The 26068-nt window shown below is 48.3% G+C and overlaps 1 protein-coding gene across 1 annotated transcript in view; it reads left to right on the plus strand.

Moving 5' to 3' along the window:
* The first annotated feature begins 764 nt into the window (after positions 1-764).
* LOC144774006 (olfactory receptor 52K2-like) overlaps positions 765-26068 on the plus strand; it is a 35459-nt gene continuing 10155 nt past the window's right edge. Inside the window, exon 1 of the mRNA XM_078659049.1 lies at positions 765-808. Within this exon, the coding sequence (XP_078515175.1) occupies positions 765-808 (44 nt within the window). The remainder of the gene's footprint in view (positions 809-26068) is intronic.

Genomic DNA, 26068 nt, shown 5'->3' on the forward strand with positions numbered 1-26068 from the left:
ACATAGACCACAACAGTGTCTGTAACACTGAATATCTGCCATGAGTGAGCCATGTTGATGCCACACAGCACTACACCCTGCCTGTAGATGAAATGTACCACACACACAACTTGGCCTGCCCACACCTTGGGACATGATGAGGGTACAACACTTGTTACCACTAACAGCCCTTCAGGGAACAGGAGGGGACAACACACACACCTATTAGGACATCACAGTCCCCAATGCCACATAGGCCATAGCAAGTACCATGTGCTGCTGTTCACCCCATAAAAGATTACCCACACCATCCCAACACCTAATGACCATGTGGAGCCCAACACATCTGACAATGGGAAAGTACAGCAGGGAGTATCTGCTCAGTAAGGCCAGGGTGGCACAATACCTTATACAAGCACACATCACAGCAGCCACTCACATGACACAGCACAGCACAGCAACACACGCACATTATATGGCTCACCGCTGCAACAGGCCTTGTACACATGCATCCACTCCAAGCAAAAGCCACGCTCCCCAGATACTCACCAGCCCTGCCTTGCTTGCCATGCTCCTTTAGACGTGCATCCAGGTCTGGATGAGTCACTGCCAAGATGCGACCCATCACTGGAGTCATGCTGCGCCGTGCCAAACGCCCTGTGCGTGGTAGCATCCCCAATGTCATATCAGCCATGGTTTTTGCAAGCCGACTGATGTCGTCCCACCTCTTGTGGCAGTGTGTGCGTCGGCGGTTTGATACCCCCAGGGCTCCCACCACTGCCGCAATGGCCCTGCACACGGTCTTACGCTGGTTAACCTTGAGCTGCAGGTATGAGCGAAAAGAAGGGTGAATGTACAGTTACACAATGACAGATAACAACATCTATCAGAACAGTAGCAAGACACAGACTCATGACTAATTGTAACCTCTCTCCCTCCAAAACTGGGAGACCCCTCACAAGGGCACTTTGCATGGCCCACACAAATGTGATTGCATGCACACATTGGGGCATAGAGGGTCCAGGATAATCTCACAAATGCAGGATGCATGAACATAATATGCATCGACAGAAGTGTGTAAGTCTGCAATTACACAGGGCACAGATGGGGCATATCTACTATGCAGTAGGAAGGAACTGGTGCAAGGACCATGTACGACTGGTGGTGTTTTTCTTTTGGGTGGGCAGCCCCTGGTCTGACTCTCTGGGTCATACTGAGTCAGACATCAGGGGCACACAGAAATATTCACACAAGCAATTACTGTCCTGGCACCTACATGGCAAACATTCGGTGGCTCTGTAAGGCTGACAATGTACCACTTCCCACTCACACATACAGGTGCAGGCATGGAAAAGAGTGACATTGTGATACACGCACTCCCTCACCCTGGAGACAGCTTGTCTGTCAGTGTTTGACACAACCCCACACCCTCAGGCATCTATTGCAGCAGCACAACTACACGTCTGACACCCCCCTGCCCGACAGCTACCTTCATGGTGACTTACCACAACAGTGGGACCACCAAGCAGCCTTGGATACTGTGCCAGCACCTCGTCCACAAGAACCTCTAGCTCCTCGCTGGTGAATGGACTGGCACGGATCTTCTCTATTCTTGCCATCCCTGTGGACATGGAACACCTGTGGCGGAAGTGAGTGGTGAGGGGTCCCAGGCAGCAGGCTCAGGAGGCAGCAGCAGGAGAGGGTCCCAGGCAGCAGGCTCAGGAGGCAGCAGCAGGAGAGGGTCACAGGCAGCAGGCTCAGGAGGCAGCAGCAGGAGAGGGTCCCAGGCAGCAGGCTCTGTGAGCATTGGAAATGTGAGTCTCACTCCCACAAACTTATAGCCCCCTGGGGTTGTCTGTAAGCTGCATAGCAGCACCAATTGGTTGTCCAGGTCTGCCTCTTTCAAAATCATCCAATGACCGCCTCTGCGGTGGCGGAGCACACCTTTGGCATTTTTCCAAAACTGCATCATGCCACCGTGATCATCGCTCCCATTGGCTGTAGGCACTGGTCCATGGCGGTGATGCACCGCCGGTGCCTGGGGTGCGCTACCACGATGGTGCATCATTCAAATGCATCCATGTACACATGTCCATATGCCAATGGCTACCGCACTTGTGAAAGGGGGGTGCTGGTGTCACACCGCCGGGGACAGGCGGTAGGTACCCTGATGCATGCGGCGGAGCATGCCCACCACCATGTACACATGCCCGTATGCCAATGGCTACCGCACTTGTGAAGGGGGTGGTGCTGGTGTCACACCGCCGGGGACAGGTGGTAGGTACCGCGATGCATGCGGCGGAGCATGCCCACCGCCATGTACACATGCCCATATGCCAATGACACCGCACTTGTGAAGGGGGTGGTGCTGGTGTCACACCGCTGGGGCCAGGCAGTAGGTACCACTATTTTCGTAACCATTAATGGCGATGTCAATCAAGAACACTGTATCAGTAACCAGCAGCAACATGGTGAAGGGCACATCATTGTACACACAATGCCATACTTCCATGTCATCCACAGGTGTACGCACATTCAGTGTGACACACTTTGGTCTGTGGTCCCTGCCATGTTAGTTATGCATATGATGGCTGATGATGCTTGACACTCTTGAGCTGGTGTTAATGAAGTAGTACAAATCAATTTGTTGTGGGTCAGTGCTGACCTTGACAAGGCTTGTGTCACTGCATTGTATCGTACCACACTGGTGCTTTCACAACAGCTCATGCACACAACTGAACGTTTTCCTGCTGCTGTGATCATTGTGTAGATGGATGTGTGCAGAGTTTACATGATGCATTGAGGTGTGACAGGTACAACAGATGGGTATGATACAGACATGGTCATTTACAAAACATTGGCAGATGTTGCAGCACCTTGCCTGCTCATGTGAATTGTGCTCTCCAGTATGTGCGCATTCACATTCCCCAATGTGTTTGTGGCACTTGTATATTGTCAATGGAGAGGTATGCCCTCTGTGTGTATCAAAAGGCCACCCATGTAACCTTGGGCCCGATGTAGGTAGCCCTTTACCGATCGGAATCGGCCGAAAATACCGATTTTCGGCCGTTTCCGATCGGTAAAGGGCTATGGAGATGTAGGGGCACATTTTCGGTAATTTTACCGATTCGTTATCATTACCGAATCGGTAAATTTACCGAGTCGGTAATATTTACCGATTCGGTAATAGTAACGATTCGGTAAAATTACCGAAAATGCAATGTAGGTAGCCTATGTTCCGGCAGCACATGGCTTACAGAATCGGTATTTTACCATGGAATACAAATCCATGGTAAAAAACCGATTCCTGTGTACATGCACATCTGTGCATGTACACATGTGCCATGTGACAGACAGACGTGCCCTTAGGGCATGTCTGTGTGCCACATTGCACACATGGCCGTTTTGGGGGTGCTAGAGGGTGTCAAAGTGACACCCCCTGCACCCTTGTGAATTCTTAAATTACCGATTCGGTAAATACCGAATCGGTAATGCCTAATCATTCCTATGGGCTTCAAAGCCCATAGGAATGAATGGGCATTACCGATTCGGTATTTACCAAATCGGTAATTTAAGAATTGTTAAGGATTCGGTAACGAATCCAGATGTTGGGACCTACATCCCATTTACCGATTTTTGAATACCGAATCGGTAGGATTCGGTATTTCAAAATCGGTAAATGGGATTTACCTACATCGGGCCCCTTGTGTGCCATGCGTCTCTCAGGCAGTCTTTGTTTTTCCATGACATCATTGATGGTATGTGCTGTGGCCATCTCATGATGGTTGTCACTGACATTTTCTATTTTACATCTCAACTAGGAGGAGACCGAATCTCCTACGTCACCTGACAGTGCTTGAGGACATGGAGAATGAGGCAATAATCCGGAAATTCGGCCTGGATAGACAAACACTGAAGATCCTGTGTGATCTATAAGCATGGGCGTAAAATCCGCTCCGATCGCGGATTTTTTGGATTTTCGGCAAATTCGCAATCCGCGAACTCTCGCGAATTTGTCGAAAATCCGTGAATCCGCTTGCGGCGGATTTTTTGCTTGGTTGCGGTGCGCGGCGTGGTGCACGGCGTTCACTTTCCGTCATTTAGCGTTTGCCGAGTTGTTTTTCTTTGCGAGTGCCGCGCCATTTTAGATCTTGCTGCGTGATCCCGCGGGAGTTTGGCGCCCGCGAATACGCGAATATGCCACCTTGCACAGCACACCTCGCGAGAGTTCGCAATTGCGAACACGTAGTTGCGGCGGAAAGGAACAATCTCGCACTCGCGAAATAGAGATTTTGCAATTCTGCACAAGAAAATCACCAGCAAACAGGATAAACCTTCAGAAAATTATGATTTTTATCAGAATCACTCCTCAGGTTGACATTTGCATGGCCTTTTTTTTTGCAAGGAGTCCATTTTTTGGGGGGGGGGAGGAAGGAAGTGCCCCACAGTCTCCAACTTCCTGTTCCTGTCCAGCAGGCTCCTCCCAGTGCTTTGTCCATCTCCTGGTCACTTTTATTTGGATCTGGAGCTGGAAGGATTACTTTTTGTGGGTGCTGCTGGATATTTGGATTTGAGGCCTTTTTGACTGTCTTTGGATCACTTTTGAATTAGAAATCAACTTTCACAAGTAAGTTTGTTTGGGGCATTACAGTTGCTGCAAGTACAATTTTGGAACTTTTTCAGAACATTAAATAAATTATATTGTGGGTAGCCACAGTATCCAGTAGGATCAGGGTTGGTTAGGGGTGCATGATACAACTGTTTTGTTGAATTTAAACACCATTGAGGCCATGGAGGGGCTGGGATTGTGCTGATTTTTGTCGTTTCTTTGGGCCTGCTGGTGTGGCCCTTTGCCCAGGGGTGGTGAGTGTTGCATGGGCCTAGTCTTTCTGTGGGGTGTCTTCTTGAATTTAAACATCATTGAGGCCATGGATGGGCTGGGATTGTGCTTATTTTATTGTTTTTTGTCGTTTTTTGGGGGCTGCTGGTGTGGCCTTTTGCCCATGGGTGGTGGTGCATGGACTGAGTGTGCCTGTGGTGTGGTCTCACTCTCTTTAATGTAAACATCATGGATGGCATTGGATTGTGGTGATTTCTGGCTGTTTTTCTGTTTTTGGGGATGTACTGTTGATGTGGACTGGCCATGTGGCTGGTGGTGGTGGCCATCTTGAGTGCTGGCTGGTACAGGCAACATGTGCTTGGGGTGTAAGGGGCCATTTTGAGGAGAGGCAGTGTCTGAGGCCTGCACTTATTTTGCCTACTTTTCATCCATTATGCCCAGGGATAGTGAGTGTTGCATGGGCCTAGTGTTTCTGAGGGGTGTCTTCTTGAATTTAAAAACCATTGAGGCCATGGATGGGCTGGGGTTGTGCTGATTTTATTGTTTTTTGTCTTTTTTTGGGGCTGCTGGTGGGGCCTTTTGCCAAGGGGTAGTAGTGGTGCATGGACTGAGTGTGCCTGTAGTGTGGTCTCACTCTCTTTAATGTAAACATCCTGGATGGCATTGGTTTGTGGTGATTTTTGGCAGTTTTTCTGTGTTTTTTGGGGTGTACTGTTGATGTGGACTGGCCATGTGGGTGGTGGTGGTGGCCATCTTGAGTGCTGCTGGCTGGTACAGGCAACATGTGCTTGGGGTGTAAGGGGCCATTTTGAAGAGAGGCAGTGTCTGAGGCCTGCACTTATTTTGCCTACTTTTCATCCATTATGCCCAGGGGTAGTGAGTGTTGCATACTTGCATGTCCCTAGTCTTTCTGTGGGGTGTCTTCAATGTAAACATCATGGATGGCATGGGATTGTGCTCATTTTTCTGTGTTTTGTCGATTTTTTGGGGTGTATAACTGAACTGATGTTCCTCTGTCTTCCATTGCTTTTAGGTGCACAAGACTCAAGAGAACCACCAGTGCCAGGAAGAAGTCCTGCAGCGGTGTGTGTGTGCAGCATAACGTCACGCGACGTCACGTCTGGACACAGACAACTCTGCAACTCGTGCAACTGCTGCCTGCTGTTCTGACCTGCTCTGAAGAAGATGGCCCCAAAAAAAGTAACCCGTAGCTCCTCTAGCAAGAAAGGTGCCAGTAAGGAGCAGAAGAAGCAAGTTACCAAGGAGACTGGTGTGCCGCCCGCCCCTTTTTTTGGGAGTAAAAAAAAAAGTATGCCTGCAGCAGCAGCGGGATCTGCTGGGGACCAAGCTGGCAGCAGCACCCCCGCTCCATTGGGCTCAGTGCCACCACCACCACCACGCCAACTTATGTCCAAGCCCTTGAGTGCTGCAGAGGCAGCCAGTATAGTTCTTGAATCACCATCGACCAGTGATGTTGGCTCATCGCAAGAAAGCAGCAGCATTGTCCCTCAATCAACACAGGTTGTTGTAGCTCATCTGACGAGTGTTGAACAACCACAGCCGCAACAACAATCACATGTGCAAGTACAAGCCCAAGTACATGTGGAAGGAGAGGCAGCGCAAGGAGATGCGCAAGCAGAGGTGCATGGAGGGTCACAACAAGTGCCCACAATAGTTGTTCCTCCCGAAGTAGGGGCACATCAGGAAATCGACAATCAAGGCGAGGTATCATTTGAGGAAGCCACTCCTCCTGATGATCCTTCATTGTCTTCCACACCCCTAGCAAGGAAGAGATCAAGGGTGGTGTCTACATCTTCTTCAAGCACACCTCCTTCTGATGATACGGATCAAACTTGGGAACCAGCACCACTGCCGTCTGACAGTGAGGCACACCATGATCCGACAAAGGTAGTTAAGCGTAAAAGGAAGCTCGTCCAAAGTCTCAGAGTTATGGAGTGTGATGAGGCTCAACAAGAAGTGGCGGATACTGCTGCTGATGAAGACTCTGCCAACGACGACCCAGTCATCATAAAGGTCACTGTAGCCCCAGCGGGCATGCAGCAAACAGACATTTTGACCCTAGCCCGAAGAGCTGCTGAGCGTGATGATGATGATGTTGTCGATGAGGAGGCAGTGGAAACACCACAATCATTGGAGTTAAGTAGTACACCAACTCGTCCCGCTTCCATATTTCTTTCTGGCAAGAAGAGACCTCCATCCACCTCGACCTTAATTAGTGGCGGTGAAAGTGCACAACGTACAAAAGTTGGGCAATCCAGATCCTCCACTTCATCTGGCATTAGCTTCATGACCACCACCACCAGTATCGCCGCCTCCTCCAGGTCCCACAGACACTTCAAGTCCCCAGTTTGGGACTTCTTTACTGTTTGTCAAAAAAATCCAAAGTTTGCCATTTGTACCCTTTGTAAGCTTGCAGTTAGTCGTGGTAAGCCAGGTACCAACTATGGTACCGGAGGCCAGAGAGGTCATCTTAGGAGACAGCACACTGTCCAATGGTTTGCGCACCTAGATGCGATCAAGAAAGGCCGAATTCAAGGAAACGTTGATGTTGCATCTGATGATGACGAGGAGGAAGAAGACGTGTCAAACACTTCCCTTACACCCAGTACCCCTGTCAGCAGCACACCCAATGTGAGGCACACTAAGAGTGTTGGAGCGAGTGAGACACCAACGCACAAAAGTTCACCAGCGAGCAAAATTGGGTCAACGAAGTCATTATCAGCCCGTAAATGCTTGGTCCAGGGCAACATTAGAACAATGCTTACTTCAGACGTGCCATATGAACGCAACCACCCACTGACGCGTCTGTATAACACTAAGCTGGCTAAAATGCTAGCTGTGGACCTTCTCCCTTTTTCTTTTGTAGAAGCGGTAGGTTTTCTAGAATTAGTGGCAACGCTCTGCCCTAAATGGAAGGTTCCTAGCCGGTTCTATTTTGCCAGAGTTGCGGTTCCAGCACTACATGAAGATGTGCTGGAGGCAATTGGGGCAGCTTTGCAGAAGAGTGCTGTTCACACAATACATCTGACAACAGACATGTGGACCAGTGGCGCAGGCGCTGATTACATGTGCATCACTGCACACTGGGTCTCTTTTTCAGGTGTTAAAGCAAAGCTAAACGCAGGTGTTGACCCGGACAAAGTTTTCAAAGCTGCTCGGAAACATGCAACACTAGCCATGTTTGGCTTGGAGAAAAGTCACACAGCAGAAAACATTTTGGAAGAGTTTGACAAAAAGGTCTTGAAAATGCTATCCCCAAAAAAACGCAAGATTGGTTATGTTTCCACGGATAATGGCGCCAATGTAGTTAAGGCCATGTCGCTGGGTGGCTATTTCAGAGTGCCATGTTTGGCGCACTGTATCAACCTGGTAGTTCAAAAATTCTTGAGTGATAGAGACAGTGCAGCGTTCGCGGTAATGGCCACCTGCCGCAAAATGTGCAACCATTTCAGCCATTCTTTTAAGGCCCGGAAGCATCTGAGGAGGCTGCTACTTCAAAGTCGAATACCAGTGAAAGCACTCATCCAGGAGGTGGCAACACGTTGGAACTCAACCTTCTACATGCTTGAGCGTCTGTATTAGCAGTATACGGTACTCGATCACTATTTCTTAACAGAGGGTACAACTCAGAAGGAGGACCTGCGGATGGGTGCGGCGCAATGGGACATAGTTAAAAGCCTGACAGACATGCTTCGTCCTTTTGAGTTCTTCACGCGTGCAGTCAGCCAGGAGGACTGTAATTTGGGAAAAGCTATCCCATTGTTGTGCATGCTGGAGCACCAACTGATGGCGGTGTCTTCTGAGTTTGAAAAAGATGTACACAAAAAAGACCATTTTATTTTGTCTGAGAAATTATTAGAGCGCCTACGTGGTGATGAACGTCTTCAAAAGATCAAGTCAGATCAGCATTACATTTGTGCTACTATTCTGGATCCACGCTACAAAAAGGCGCTGGCAGGCGAAGCATTCTTTCCTTTTGCTGATGCAGATGTTCAAAAGTACAAACATTGGTTAGCCTGGTCAGCCAAGAGGTTTGAAAAAGAACGGCAGGTTATTGAAGGAGAAGACAGTACATCAGCATCAGCATCAGCAGGCCATCCCCAGTCACAAGAATCCACTTCTGCACCTGTGGCTGGGGCACAAGTGACCTCTCAGCCGTTAAAGACACCGGCAACTGGATCATCTGCACCACACACAACACTAACAGTGGCTGCTGAGGAGGATTGGCTAAGTTTGCTTGGGTATGGTTCTCGAAAAAATGTCAAAGGCACAGCAAAAAGTAAGCAAAGTGGAGGAACCGTTGATGACCTTGAGTCGATGGTGCAGGACTATATGAATGACTCAACAGAGATCTTTCTTAATGATGAGCCATTGCAGTATTGGCATGGCAAAAAACAATTGTGGCCACAGCTCTACAACCTGGCTATAAACTTTTTGTCTTGCCCACTCGCAAGTGTGTCTTCTGAACGTGTTTTCAGTGCTGCTGGTGGCATTGTAACTCCCAAACGGAGCCGCCTCTCGCCCAAAAATGTGGAGCGGCTGACAATGATCAAGATGAATCAGCACCTCATACCACCAGATTACAAAGTACGAGAAAGCACGCCGCATGAAGACGAGGAGGACGGCAACGTAGATGAGGGGATTTGTTCTCTGTTCGGTGGCACTGACCTCATCCTGCCTGAATTCGCAGAGTATGATGACGAAATCTTCTTCTTATTCCCTGACACCGAGCCCTGAAAATGAGACAATGAATCAAGAACTTTCTTTTTCGTCCTTATTCACTTTTATTCCTGTGTGTCTCTCTTTCTTTGTTTTGCACAGTTAATTTAATTCAAACTTTAATCACCTAATCCCAAAAACAAGACCATCAGCAGAACTGTCTTCACTTGTTTGCTTATTGATTTGAAGGTGCCGCAGTCTACATTCCTCAGGTTCACAAGTTCTGAAGAACATGCTCCTCTATCCTCCCCCTCCAGACTGCGATTTCCCTCAAAGCAGAGTGCTGGATTACGCCCAATGAAGAAAGACTCAGCACTTGTGGGGGTGTTGTACTTCTTTGCGGGTGAGTTGACGGATTTGGGCCCATTGCTGTGAAGCTCTAATAATGGACAAAAGTGTTTTGGACCAAATATGAGGTGGAAATTTCTTGCCGTTTTTGCTGACTTGCTTGCCTTTCAGGTGCTCTTTGGCGGGGTTCCGGGTGTTTGTGGGTGATTTTTGGTGTCTGGGAGCACTGCTGCGACAGTCTAATCTTGATTGCATTTGCTTTTCAGGAAATCCGTGGTGGAAAACAGGAGTTATGATGATTGATGATGATGACCTAGCTGCACAGCGCCGCGTTTGGACCGAAGGCCGAGAGATATTGTAAGTATGAGATTTAGCTTTTTCGCTATTTGGGGGTGTTGTCGGGTGGTTTTTTGCGGGTGGGTTGGTGGGTCTTGCCTGGGGCATTCCTGGGAAGGTCTAATACCGGATAGAAGTGTTTTGGACAAAATCCTTAAGGAACAGCCTTTTTTTTGCTATTTCTTCTGACATCTTGCTCAATGTAGCGTTTTGGGGGGCTTCCTGCTGTTCGTGGGTGGGTTGCGGCCGGGGTCTCTGTCGAAGCACTGCTGCGACAGTCTAATCTTGATTGCATTTGCTTTTCAGGAAATCCGTGGTGGAAAACAGGAGTTATGATGATTGATGATGATGACCTAGCTGCACAGCGCCGCGTTTAGACCGAAGGCCGAGAGATATTGTAAGTATGAGATTTAGCTTTTTCGCTGTTTGGGGGTGTTGTCGGGTGGTTTTTTGCGGGTGGGTTGGCGGGTCTTGCCTGGGGCATTCCTGGGAAGGTCTAATACCGGATAGAAGTGTTTTGGACAAAATCCATAAGGAAACACCAGTTTTGGCACTTTTTGTAAGTTAGGGTTTGTTAGGGTTAGCCCTAGCAGCAGGATTGCATGTGTTTCGGGGGGTTCTATTGCAACGCAGTTCTGGGGTTTTAGAGCACTGTTGGAGCGATGCTGGCTATGGATACTTTTGCTTGCTTGCAAGTGGTTTGAATACAATCCACGGTCTGTATTTGGGCCTAATGTTACTTTCAAAGTACGTTTTGTCACCATTTTTCTGCTAGGCATCGTTTTTGGAGATCTGATTGGGGGTCTTCTACATTTTTGCGACTGGCTTTAGTAAGGGTCTTGGTGGGAGCATTGCTGGGAAGGTCAAATTTTGTTCTAAAACACAGTTTACAGTACACCTACCTTGAGGGGAAAGATCCGCTATAATATTTTGGCCATACTTATTTATCCTTAAAAAGGTGACTCAGACAGAGCACGCAATTTCAAAAATATTGTACTGTCTATTAGGGAAATCAAAGTGTCACTTTTTGCACCACACAGCGTACATACCTTTTATTTATTTATCAGTGGTATTGTAATAGCACTTCCTGTTTTCCGTTCAATAATTACAGGCCGGGTTTCAGTCAACATCCGCCAGGCAGGCAGTGGACAGGGTGTCTTCTGTCAGTGGTCACCAACATTGATGGACGAAGCGTCAGCTGGAATGGAGGAGTGCCGCCAATAAGAGGAATTGTTTGCTGCATGCAACTTACTTACCAAATTCAACAGGACAACTCCAACAACATACGCAATACAGATACAGTATCCATTGTTTTATTCTATGAGTGTGACTGCATGTGCTTAGCTTTAGTTTGTACCCAAAGATTCTCTTTATCTTCAATTATTGTTTGTCCATGCTGTGCTTTTTTTTTCTTCTCTCAACAAAACCTACCCAAAAAGAAACCCCCATTCCCATCCATTTTCCAAACCCTAACCCTCTTCCCCCGGGCTGTGTTGTTTTGCTTGATGTCTGACTAAAATGACATCAATAATTCCACACACTTGCTGGGGAGGATAAGGTCATAGCAACAGGCTGGTGAAGGAATACGAGGATATCTTCTAGACTTACTCAGCTTCAGTACTATATATCTTCTAGTAGTAGGAGCCAATGTCAAATAAATTCAACGCAAGTACTAGTTATACTTGCAAGCAAATACTTTACCATTTGTTAGGCTACATTATGGCACTGTTCTAGTGTACTGTCACCTGCTATATTCTCGATCGTACCGTAACCGTTGTAATGCTACAGTAAGGACAAACCAGGTTTCGTTTTCTTTTTTTCCATAGGCATGCAACTGCCACTGTGTCACACCACTAGTACCACCGCAATGAGGAAATTTCACCCGCCCAGGATTGCCAACGTTAATCCCCATTTCACGTGGAGCCAGCCCTGGGCCTAGCCCTAATTTCTAACACAAATTACAGGTAAGATAAGCGTTTGGTGGGAGGTAGTATAATGGAGTATTATTTAGGACTAGACGAGAGATTGACGGTAGTACTACTAAAGTCCTACGACTGTTCAGGAAAACAAACTTACTGTTACACCCCCGTCCCCCACCCACCAGACTGAAAAGCAGTAAAAAACAGGTATGGTCAGATAAAGTTTAAAAATGTATATTTATGTAGCCCTAACAAAATAATCTCCCTCAAGACCCACCCTAACCCCAACGATTGTCTTTGAAAAGTCCCAAAACGATCCCAACTCCCAAATCCCACCCCCAAAAGTCTATAAAAAAAGGGCAAGGGACACTCCACTACTGGAGGGTGCTGGTGCATTTTGCGGCATGGGCATCATACTCCTTGCGGAGGGTGGCAAGCTCGAAGCGGAGGCCCTCCACCAAGTTCTTATAGTTCTGGACCTCCTGCTCCAGGTAGGACATTCGGACTCCTAGGCGGCGTTGGCGTGCCTTGCAGCTCCTGTGGGGGGCAGCTGGTCTTTCTGTTGCTTGGCGGTGGCGGTTGGCTTTGTTAGCCCGGCTCGGTCCCGCTGGAGCACTGCGCATGCTGGCGTCCCGTGGGGTCACGGAGGAGGATGCAGCGGTCCCAGTCGAGGATGTTGTTGTTGCACCGGTCGACTGCGTGTCCTCCTCCTCCTCCAGGGCCACCAGCCGCCGATATTCGGCGACAGTGGCATCCAGCCTCCGTTGCCGGGCCATTCGAGCCTGCTCCCTCCGTGATGTTGATTTGGAAGGAGCAACTATATGAAGAAAGAAAGACATAGTCTGTAACCAATGCTCCTTAGCATTAATAACACAAAGTGATTGAGCCGAGAGTTGGGTCACAGTACAAGTAGCAAATTGAAAGCACAGTACATAACTATTGAGGACAGTATCTATGTAACCTCCCACTTCTGCATCCTTGCTCTAACATTAGTGGTAGTTTAATGAACAAATTCTACGACCACTATGGACTTCCATTACAGTCGACTATGACAGTACACCAGTCTTATTCTTCTTCTTCTCTCTTGTTTAGGAAAATTGGTGCGTTATCTTATGCAAGCCAGCAGAATGGCAGCACAGTGAACTTGCACCCGAGAAAAACAGTTGCACACCATGATGAGTGAGACAGACTTGCGTTACTGTACCGGTCCAGTACATGCAGGTGGTGAAGCTATTACTTTTCTATTACGGGTGGCACTGAGAATACTCTGTTACAAGGGCTACTGCTTAATTAATTTACCTTTCACCCTACAGTGCAAATGAGTACTAGAAAAGGAAAATGAAGAAGCTAACTAATTTGATTATCTATCACTTCACATGGGACGTATTTGATGACATATGGGATGACTTTAGGTGCTTTGCTTAATATTGAGTGAACAGTGATACACTCACACATGAATGACGTACTACAACTAAACTAAAGTTATTAAGAGAGGTACGGAGTGTCCACCGTAATAACCAGATATATGCTGTGCTTGCAGTTGCAATACAAAGTACTGCTACTATTCATGGTAGTATTGGACACATTTACAATTTCTTTTCCTTGCCTTCCCTGCACTGAACGGACGTGCGGGTGCGGTGGTACATGCTCTTCAAGGTAAGACTTAGTTCATCCAGCGACCATCTACTCTCTCTAGATACACATGTGCTATCTAAGAGTCAGAGAATACCATGCTCCAGGCATCCATTCATTCAAAGTATACGCACACATACAGTTTCTGTTTCACCCACCCAGGCTGCTGTCCTTCCACCCATCCTTGCTTCATCATTGACCCAGCCATGCACCATACCATATTCTTTCCTTCCCAGCCACCTCGGGGGCCAAGCAAACACATATCGTTCTTCTTTGCCAGCCATCATACAATTTCGCGTCCCACTTACTTACACCCTTCTTTCGCTTTTCGTTCATCCCATCCATCACGTTCATCTAAGAACTTATTGGGATTCTTCTCACCAAAAACTTCACAGCTAAGTCGAAGTACATTTCGAGGAGGCTACTACCTGGTTGATTTGTAATACACCCGTGCAGAAAGCACACTATGCAGTCTTCAATCTCAATAAGTAAGGAATATATAGCTTACCTGTTCCCGCCACCACCGTGCGAACCCCCACAGGACCGTCCGCCGGCTCTTGCACCGCCTCCTCCCCAGAGTCCTCCGAGTCCTCGCCCAACACCGCCACCTCCGCGCTGGCCCCGTCATCAGATGTTCCACCTACAAAGTACATTTAAGAATGTTATAATACACCACTCACTACTATATAATATTTGGTCTAGGAGTAATAAAGAAATGTTAAAAAAACAGACTACAATGTAATAATTTGTGACTGTCTACTCTAAAGTAAAAATGTCACTTTTTCAAGGGAAGGCTGTTGTCTTGCTGCACTTTTATGCACAACTGATGAATGCTTGCTTTTTATTTTTAACACGCACCACTTTTTCTCCTAACAGACAGAAGCTTGACTTCTAAGAACACGACCAGGATCAAGTTCAAACCAGGTGAGAGCTCGGCTCGACCACAAGAAATGTGTCCAATTAATCGTCAACACTAAGCACTTTTCCGTTTTCAGTTAAATAGTTTTATGACAAAGTAGATTTTAATAAATGTGTTTACTTTTAATAAAGCTTTTACACTTAAATAGACTCAGTGGTTTTTGGTCCTCAAGACTAGAGTGGATGAGGTAAAGGTTTTGGAATTTTTGCAAGCATGAGTGCCTCTGACACTTCTTGACTGTGACTCCGTACTCTTGTCCTGCGTACGATAATCTAGAGATCATTGGGGATCAATCATCGGTGACTTCGGGAGCTAAATGACTCTGCCACACTATCTAGTCAGTAAGGAGACAGTGCATAGAGCTATTGCTGAATAGAATGGGAGTCCAATGGAATTGCCAAATGTCCAATCTTAGTTAGGTACACAGACAGACTAATAAGAATAATCTAGTAATACCACAGGGAGTCATATTCGAGGCAGGATAAGAATTTATATCCAGTCTACAAGAAGATCAAAGACGATTTAGAAAAATCGAATGAGGAACGCTAGGAAAAAATAGGTACTCTTTATTAAAATTAAAACTTACTGGGGCCAGCAAAGGAGCCCCCGCCTGCCCGATCCTGGCCTGCATCCTCCTGAACAGCACCCTCCTCCTCCTGTGTCCTCTTGCCCTTGGGGGGAGCTGATGTACAACATGAAAGAAAGAAAGACCAGAAAACATGGATGAGATTTGTCAACCAAATCAACCATTTCAAAAGAACAATAACAAAATATTTCGGAGAAATAGCAAATAGATAGACAACTATTCCACGGGATCTATCTCATGTGGTATACTACGTTATTCGTATTGCCTGATTTGCGGACCGTTGACTTCCAAAGTTCCTATGTAACTTAATAAACAGACTACTAAAGAGGTTTGCCTAGGCCTGGCAGGCAGCAGTCCGCAGCACGCGAAGTGACAGACAAAGTCCATCCTGCTTGCAGATCAGTGAATACTCAAACTATCAATCCACCTACCACCACCACTATTTCTTCTTATAGCCATGTGTCTAAAGGAAGGACTGGACTTCAGTCTGTTGGCGCTGATTTAGAAGTCCCTTGCGGCTCATTTTCCTCCATTGTTGTGTGCCTTTTGTGACGCAGCGGCAGAACAAAAGACTCGCCATGGTGCTGGTGCGGCATATATATTAAAAAAAAAAACATATGGGCATATGGGCGATGCATCACGTTGTAAAGCCCTGCGCCATCAGGGGGCGTTCCGGCGCAAGGGAGGGCGTACCTGCGCAGGAACGAATCCTAAAAGTGGCTGAGGGAAATCTACAAGATGTCAATCAGTCACTTTTAGGACAATGATGCATGACTCAAACCCTGCGCGCTTGAAGCCGACGTACGGCTTGATGCAGCATTGGGGAGATAGGGTACCCCAGAGCATTGCTGGAGCTGCGCCATCGTTGGCACGCAACTCCAGCAATGCGCCGCCTTTACGGCACAGATGCGTAAGGCTTCTGTGACGTTTTGGGCCAATGGGTGGTGGTGGCATGGCACACAATTACTGCCGCATCCCTGCTACTTTGCAGGGATGCGCCGGTAATTGAAAATATGACCCTTAGTGTCTAGCATTACGCAGTTCTTATCTTTACACTACACTCATACATAATTTCTCAGGCCAATGAAATGAACACAAAATACAAAACAAATAAGCATAGTAGCAAGCAAGGCTACTGAGAAGGAGAGCAGTGCACCTGAAATGCATAGAAGATTTTGAAATATAATTTACCTCAATGTAATCGGCAGCATTATTGCTCTTGGTAAAGAACAAAGATTTGCAAATAACAGAGCCGGATGAAACAGAGTAGTAAATGAATAGCTACTACTACTCACCAAGCCCGGGGAACTCTACGCCGAGCGCGTCCAGCAAGTCCCGCTCCCGGTCCATGACATCTGTCCAGCGGTGGGTGGCCTGGTTATATGTGCGCCGGACCCCAGAGAGCTGAAACATGGCCCGGCACACCTTCTCCCACCGCTTCCGGCGCTCCCGGATGCCATAGCCGGTTGCGATCTTGCCGCCTCCCAGGATCGTCTTGGGGAGGCGGCGCTGGACGTGGAAGATGAGTGCGGCCACCTCCTCCGCGCTAAAGATCTCCCGTGGCACCACTTGCTCCCCCCTCAAACGCCCGCATGGGAGCCGGGCACGGGGTGCGGGACCCTTCCCCTTCTCAGGGTGCTTCCCGGCTCCCTTTACCATGGTCTGGGCAGAAATAAAGTTAAATGATAAAGAAGAAATAGAATAGTGAAGAAGAAAAGAAAAGAGTTTAAAAAAGTAGTTTAAAAGTAACTAAAAGCAGCAGAAAACAAAAAAAATATAGAGCTAGAAAAATAGAGGGATAGATTAATAAGTAAAATAGATCAAATAAACTTCAAACAAGCAAAGGATGGCAGAGATTCAGAGAGGATACAGAAAGCATGCCCAGAACCATAGCAATGAATGAGAAACAAGATGGCCGCGCCCGTTCACGACCGCGTGGGTAAGTTCGCGCGAGATTTTCCTCGCGAGCACGTGCGAAATTGTACTAGCGAGCAGCACAGTTTGCGAGATTACACATAGCGGCCGGAAACGGAATTACGTCACGCAAACAAGATGGCCGCGCCCGTGTACGACCACTAGGGTAACTTGGCAAACGTATAGCTACAAGCGCCTCGCGAACACGCACAAAATCATGCGAACATACACGTCGCAAAGAAAAACTTAGTGTATTCGCAAGCATTCGCGGCTTCCGAAATCGATCTCGCACGGATTCGCGCACCAAAAAACGCGCGAAATTGCAGAAAAAACGTTTTTGCTAAACTGAAAGCAATGAGCAGGTGCAAAAGTTCAAACTTAACATTAGTAACATTCACTGTAGTGCTTCCTGAGGGGCCCCTCCAGAGTTTGCAACTATTCTATGACCCTGCTATGACCCAAACAGCAGGCTCATAGAATAGCTACAAGTAGACCATAAAGGTCCTGTGAAAAAAAATTGCACTGCAACAGAAAGCAAATTACAGATAAGGAAGGAAGCAGGTGCCAGCCAGACTGGAACTTTCAAAATAACTGACACATTAATCAACCCCAAATTAATTCATGGCAGTTGAAGTAGGGGAGGTGTGCTTGCTTTTTTCAACCCCCATAAACTACAGTGATAAACAAACCTAATGGGTGGCAGTGAGGATGTACCAGAGGGTGGCATGGGTGTCCCAGAGGGTGGCAGTGGTGAAACAGAGGGTGCTGTGAACCTGTGATGATAAACCAGACGTAGAAACAACATAGTCGCGGCCGTTGCGAGCCGAAAAGTAAGTTCGCAATTGCGAAATTGTCCCAAAATCCGCGCGAACGCTCGCCAACACAAAAAAACGGGAAAATCCGCAAGTCCACGAGAGTTCGCGTATTCTCGCGGATTGCGAATCCGTAAATACGCAAATTCGCGTACGCGAGATCCGCTAGATCCGCCCATGCTTAGTGATCTATTGGAGCCCCACCTGCAGCCTCGCCGTCACTATCCGACGGCATTTACACCCACATACAAGGTGATGGCAGCACTCCACTTTTTTTGCAACGGGTTCCTTCCAGGAGACTGTGGCTAGCGCTGGAGGGATGTCACAGCCCATGTTTAGCATGGTGCTGATGGATGTTCTTGCAGCCATGATGCTCTATCGGAATCGCTACATCCATTTCCCTAGGGGAGGAGAATTGGCTGCTGTGAAGGGGGACTTCTATCCCCTTGGGCGCATCCCACATGTTGTTGGTGCCATCGATTGCACCCATGAAGTTCTGGTGGCACCACAGGCGACGGAGCACATATATAGGAACCACAGACATTATCATTCCATCAATGAGCAGGTGGTGTGCCTTGCGGACATGACCATTTCTCATGTGTGTGCAAAGTATCCGGGCTCGGCGTATGATTCGTACATCATGAGGAACAGCATGGTCCCACGGATGATGGAGAATCTGCATCCTGAGCGTGCTTGGATTGTGGGTGAGTATGCCTACTGATATGGTGTGCTGTGTGTTACCTGCTGCACTCTGGCTGTGCAACATTGCAATGTGTGTTTGTCATTCACAGGTGACTCTGCATATCCCAGTCGGCCATGGCTGTTGAGCCCCCTCAGGAATCCCAGGACCCAGGCTGACATCCGCTACAATGACGCCCATGGAAGGACCCGACGGGTAATCGAACGGACTTTTGGCCTGCTGAAGTCTAGATTCCGCTGCCTTGACAGGCGCACTAGCATACTCGCCTGGGAAGGTGTGCAAGATCGTTGTGGCATGCTGTATGCTGCACAACCTGGCCATCCACAAGGGGGTCCCCCTCCTCCTGGAGGATGGTGAGGAACCAAGGCCACCACCTGCTCAAGGACCTGAGTCCAGTGATGAGGACACTGGAAAGGATGAAGGAGTAGCCAATGCTACTTCACTTGAAGGTGGGTGACGAGGTACAATGTGTACATTGTCTGGTGTGGTTGCTGTTGTTGTGAAGGGCTATGCGCGGATGTAACAGACAGGCACACGTTCAGTCACCTGTGTATGGTAAAAGTGACATTGACGTTCCATATGGGAACGTATGCTGGGCCCTATTTGTTCACACCTGCAGCCCGTTGTCTAGTATGCCTGTAGTGTCTTGTGTATGTTTTGTGTAGGGTTCTGCCTGTGATGCCACAATGAGACCAGTGACTGTTGTTCTGTTGTGTCTCCCTAGGTGCAACAGACGAATCATGCTCTACATACTGTACATCATTTGGACACATCATGGACCTTGTCAACATTGTAAATATTGCACTAAAAATGATACTGCACAAAATCTGGTGCGTCAGGTATTTTATTTTGACAGTGGACATATGATTTGTGCGGGAATATTTACATGACAGTGGGGAATGAGCAGTGAGTTGACAGTCCTGTTCGATGAGATGCAAGTGTAGAGTCCACATGGATGCGGTGACCCAGTCCAACAGACAAGTGCCATTGCCAAGGAAATGTGGGGAAAGACAGTCCAAACAGCCAATGCAGTAGGGAAGAGGGTTGTCATCACGGCTGGCTCCGTGACTGGCGTGTGGTAGGTACTTTGCCTCCGGAGACTCCTAGGCTCTTCTTTGGACGCCCCCTAGATCTTTTTGGCGGTGGGATCTTTTTGGCGGTGGGGGCCTGCTGAATGGCCAGCAAATTGAAGACTAAAGAGGTAGCAAATAAGGGAAATAGTTTACCTAATTGGGGAAAAATTATGAAACATCCTGATCTTACTAGTTGGGCCAAGGAAAGCAAACCTACTCTCTCGGGAAACACTACTATAGATTATCAAAAATTTGTGAGATGGCTGATAGATATCAGAAACAAAATCAGAAATCCAGAAAGAAATAGAGAGACCACAGGAAAGAGGAAAATCTCTGCTCCCTGGTTCTTAGACACCCTTAAAAAACAACCAGCAGAAATTAAACTTCTTGAGCGTAAATGGCGACGGAATTATGACAATGATGCTAAAGTGATATATAAGAAAGCTAGGAGATCATATCACTCTTCCATCAAAGTGGCAAAGACTAACTATTTCACCTCCCGTATTGAAGCAGCAAAAACCAATCAAAAAGAAATTTTAAAAATTGTTAATAGCTTCACTAAACCGAATATTGCAACTCAAGAGATTCCTCCTTCGCATATCTTATGCAATGACATAGCCTCTTATTTCACTCAAAAAATAGAAATGCTTATCAACGACTTCCCTCTATTCATAATAACAGAACCCATCAGTGATTTTGTTCTCAAGACCCACCAACCTAGATGGGAAATTTGTTGCCACATTAGCCTTGACGACTCATTACAGGGATTATCTACTCTGAAATCAGGATCCCCTTCTGACCCCTGCCCCCCCTCATTCCTTAAATCCATAATACAGGAGGCCAATCCCCATATCAATACCATCATCAACTCGTCCTTTCAATCGGGAGAAATTCCTCCTCAATGGAAGACAGCGATAGTGAAACCACTACAGAAAAACGTATCACAAGACCCATCCATCCTCGCCAACCTACGTCCCATTTTGCTTCTTCCCGCCATCTGCAAGATTGCAGAATCTCTCGCCAATAAACAACTAATGGCATTTCTAGAAGAAAATGACATTCTACATCCTTGTCAAGCAGGTTTTAGGACCCACCATTCAACTGAATCTGCACTTTTGTCTTCTACTGAAACCATCCGTGCTGCTTTAGATCAGGGCAAACTGGCCGTCCTGATCCTATTAGATCTCTCTGCAGCATTCGACACGGTATCCAATGCTATCCTTTTACATCGCCTTTCCAATGCTGGCATAGCAGGAACCGTGTTCGAATGGTTTAAAAACTATTTAGTACATAGGCACTAGATTGTAAGGCTGGGCCAATTTTCCTCAGAAGAAAAAATCATCAAAACAGGGGTCCTGCAGGGCTCTAGCTTAAGCCCCACTCTATTCAACCTTTATATGGTTCCCCTACTAGACCTTATCTCTTCCTATAACATCAGTACTGTCGCCTATGCTGATGACACTCAGCTTGTTCTGACCTTTGACACGAATCAATCTAACGCAGAACAAACACTGAAAGAATGTCTGTCAGCAACCTTCAAATGGATGTCACACAACCATCTGAAGTGCAACTCATCTAAAACCGAAATCATTCCTTTTGGACCCAATAATTCCTTTTCACCACAAGTTTGTTGGCCTGAAAAGACAGAAGCCCCCCCTAACACCATCAATGCGGCTCGAAACCTAGACATAAAGTTTGATAACACTCTGACTTTTAACCAACAAGCCAAAGAAGTAGCAGGGACATGTTTTGGCATCATTTAAAGCCTGAGGAAATGTTTTGATCTTCTTCCTCTGAGTGCCAGACGTACGGTAGCTGTGGCCCTTATAACATCAAGGCTGGACTATTGTAACAGCCTTTATGCAGGACTTAACAAATCAGCCCTGCGTAAACTCCAAATGGTCCAGCATGCAGCTGCCAGACTGGTCCTCAGGCTGCCCAGGAAATCTTCAGCCTCTGCAGCTTTGGATGCATTACATTGGCTCCCAATTCATAAGCGCATACTCTTTAGAGTCCTGACCATTACCTACAGAGCCTTTTACCATCATGGCCCACTGTACTTGCGCAAATACTTCAATCAATACCACCCGTTAAGATCACTTAGGTCCTCTACAGCTAACCTACTCCATGTCCCCAGATTCAAATTGTCAACCAGAGGAGGAAAATCCATTGCAGTCATCGGTGCGAAAGCATGGAACAGACTTTCCCTCTTTCCTGCGTCAAGCTACCACTGAACTAAAATTCAGAAAGTGTTCAAAAACATGGATCTACGCCCTGCCAAACTCCGAATGTATGGGAATTATATGAGATGCTTCATAGACAGGTAGTCTCTTTTCATCTACTACTTGCTGTCTTTCTGGAATCCAAGCGGCAAGATACTCCATGGAGTGGTAGCACGCTATATAAGTTCCTTCTCACATCACATCACATCACAGCGGCGTGAGGGGACTCATCCCTCTCTGTCGGCGCAGGGGAGGATGGTGCATTGTCATCCTGCGGCACAACAGGAGGGGACGGAGGTGGTGGTTGGGACACAGGCCTGTTCCTCTGCAACGCCACTTCCTGGCCCATGAGGTCCACCATCTGTCCAAGGCGGTTGTCGATGGACCTCATCAGCAGGATGAGCCCCCTTAAAAGGTCATCCGACCAGCCACTTTGTCCCTAGACCTCTTGGTATGCCTTCACTACTCTGGTGAAGTGGTCCAGGGACGGTGTCCACTCCTCCTGAGGTCTGGTGGTGACCGTGGCCCTCCCACCTGCTCTGCTGCCACGGACCTCTTGCCTCGCCACTGTGGGTCCACGCACTCTCTCCCTGCCCTCCACAGTTGTTGCTGTGGGCTGGTCATCCCCTGGGACAGGGAGGGTGCTGCAGGGGTTACTGGTGGTACTAGTGGTAGTGGTGGAGGCGTGGTGGTGGCTGCGGTGGAGGCAGAGGCCGTGACAGCAGGGGTCTGCTGCGCGGTTGTTGCAGCAGACGTGGTGGTGTGGAGGATGGGAGCCTGGGACCTATGGATATGGGGCACTCCAGATGGGCCTGGCTGGAGCTCATCATCCAAACTGTCCTGGGAGTCCACATCTGAGAGTTCATGTGCCGGGGGTGGAGACTGGCTCTGCTGGTCGTAGGTGTGGTTCTCAGCAGTGAGTTCTTCATCACCTGTGGAGCAGATGGGGAATGGTCAGTGTTGGGCACTGTGCAAGTATTGTGTCAGCTTAGTATAATCGACTGTCTGTACACTACACAAATATGAAGTAACCTGTAGTACAATTCATGGCAACACTGTGTGTAATTTCATGTTGCAGAGGAACATCATTTACTCATACATGTTGGATCTCAATGCATTGAATGCAATTGTTGCTGCATGTAGGAATGCAGGTCTCCCACACACACACACCAGGAAGAGTTAAGATAGCTACCTACCTGTTAGGTGAGGGTGAAGAGTGCAATGGCTGACGCTTGCTCCTGGGTGGGGGAGGCCTGTATCCTGCTCAGCTGTGGGCCAAGGGGCATGGTGGGAGTGGTAGTGCAGGGCTCCCATCAACAGACAGACATCACAAGCAAGATAGCCACCTACCTGTTAGGTGAGGGTGAACAGTGCAATGGCTGACACATGCTCCTGGGTGGGGGAGGCCTCCATGCTGGTGGAGTGTGGGCCAGGGGACATGCTGTGAGTAGTGATACAGGCCTCCCACCCCCAAACTGTGCTCCAATACAAGATGGCTGCCTACCTGTGAGTCTGTTTGTTGAACTGTGCAATGGCTGACACAAGCTCCATGGTGGGTTGGGCTGTATCCTGCTCAGCTGTCGGCCAGGGGACATGCTGGGAGTAGTGATACAGGCCTCCCAGCCCCAAACAGTGCTCCAATACAAGATGGCTACCTACCTGTGAGTCTGTTTGTTGAACTGTGCAATGGCTGACACATGCTCATGGGTGGGTTGGGCTGTATCCTGCTCAGCTGTGGGCCAGGGGACATGCTGGGAGTAGCCATACAGGCCTCCCACCCCCAGACAGTGCTCCGATACAAGATGGCTACCTACCTGTGAGTCTGTTTGTTGAACTGTGCAATGGCTGACACATGCTCCTGGGTGGGTTGGGCTGTATCCTGCTCAGCTGTGGGCCAGGGGACATGCTGTGAGTAGTGATACAGGCCTCCCACCCCCAAACAGGGCTCCAATACAAGATGGCTACCTACCTGTGAGTCTGTTTGTTGAACTGTGCAATGGCTGACACATGCTCCTGGGTGGGGTGGGCTGTATCCTGCTCAGCTGTGGGCCAAGGGGCATGGTGGGAGTGGTAGTGCAGGCCTCCCTCCAACAGACAGACATCACAAGCAAGATAGTTACCTACCTGGTAGGTGAGGGTGAAGAGTGCAATGGCTGACACATGCTCCTGGGTGGAGGAGGCCTCCATGCTGCTGGAGTGTGGGCCAGGGGACATGCTGGGAGTAGCGATACAGGCCTCCCACCCCCAAACAGTGCTGCAATACAAGATGGCTACCTACCTGTGAGTCTGTTTGTTGAACTGTGCAATGGCTGACACATGCTCCTATGTGGGTTGGGCTGTATCCTGCTCAGCTGTGGGCCAGGGGGCATGGTGGGAGTGGTAGTGCAGGCCTCCCTCCAACAGACAGACATCACAAGCAAGATAGCTACCTACCTGGTAGGTGAGGGTAAAGAGTGCAATGGCTGACACATGCTCCTGGGTGGGGGAGACCTCCATGCTGCTGGAGTGTGGGCTAGGGGACATGCTGGGAGTAGTGATACAGGCCTCCCAAACCCAAACAGTGCTCCAATACAAGATGCCTACCTACATGTAAGTCTGTTTGTTGAACTGTGCAATGGCTGACACTTGCTCCTGGGTGGGGGAGGCCTGTATCCTGCTCAGCTGTGGGCCGGGGGCATGGTGGGAGTGGTAGTGCAGGCCTCCCTCCCTCCCCCATACAGGCCTCCTAAGCAAGATGGCTAGCTACCTATTGGGTGAGGGTGGACAGTGTAATGGTGTTTAGGTATTGCAAGGAGGTACTTGCCAGTGTGTTGTTTGGCATTTGTTTGTACTTACCAGCCTCCGCTCCCTTGGCTATTCCTGTGAGACTCTCAGAAAGCAGTATGGCAAGCACCTTCTCCTGTAGCACAGAAAGTACAAAGTTCCCCAAGAATGTCTTAGAGACGGAGAAAGAAGGGGGAAAGGGGAAGGAGTGCGCAACCCAGAGTGGGTAGAGTCAGGGAGCGAAGGGCTCCCTTGTTAGAACTCAGAGGCCTCACACACCCAGCGAGCTAGATGTCATGCTTCATCATTGGCCTCTTGCTCCTCGACAGGCTGGCGCTGCAATGCCTGACGGGCACCACAAGGGCGCTCTTTGTCGGAGATCTTTAGTTCAAGCCAACGGTTGAGTGCATGTGAGGGGGAGAAATAAGAGTGTAGTCTTGTGGGGAATGTGAGATTAAAAAAGGTGAATCAATTCACAAAGATTTTTATTAGCGTGACTGATTCCCTTGAATAAAAGGTGGGAGGGGAGATAGAGGCTGTAAGGGGCACAGTGGAACTACCTCGACCCTCAAATCAGGTCAACATGTTTCTTGCTTAATAACGCAATTCTTCAGGACCTAAAACAATTAGTACTACACGGTGAACAATATACAAGTGAAAAAGGTGAAAAAGGAGCGATACAACCTCCCAGGGTCTGTAAAGGGGCAGGCCAAGTAGTTCTGCAATGAGGAGTAGACCCTAATAGAAGTCCCTAGTGGGCCTCGCAGTCTGTTCCCGTGGGGCAGCACACGAGAGAAAGTACCCTCATGGCAGTGCAGCCTTCTCCTCCCATGGTGTGAATGTTTTCGGTGGGATGGGAGGGCCACTGCCAGTCACGTTCGCCAGCGTCCAATTCTTACTCCTCCTCTCCTTGACAACCCTCTTGAGATCATGCCACCGCTTCATGATCTCCTTCTTGGATCTTGGGGTGGTGCCTACTGCATTCACCCTTTGGACTATCCTTTCCCACAAGGACATTTGTGTCCTCGTGGCTAATGGTGTCTGTTGGACCAGGCTACCAAACAGTTGTGGCTCTACTCTCACAATCTCATTGACCATGACAGTCAACTCACTCACGGTGAATTTGGGCATTTTTTGTGATGTCATGGTGTGTGGTGTTTTAGGTGTTTGTGGGTGGAGGGGTGTGGGTGCAGGGGTATGGTGTTGAAGTGTGAGGTGTGTTGTGTGCTGGGGGATTGTTTGGGCTGGTGTAATGGTGGTGGTGATGGTAGTGGTGGTGGATGTGTGTGTGTGCTGTGCTCTCTTGCCTCTCCTGTTAGATATGGGGTATGGCCTTCTATTCTGG

This window comes from Lissotriton helveticus, chromosome 8 (assembly GCF_964261635.1).
Source record: "Lissotriton helveticus chromosome 8, aLisHel1.1, whole genome shotgun sequence".
NCBI classification, from domain to species: Eukaryota; Metazoa; Chordata; class Amphibia; order Caudata; family Salamandridae; genus Lissotriton; species Lissotriton helveticus.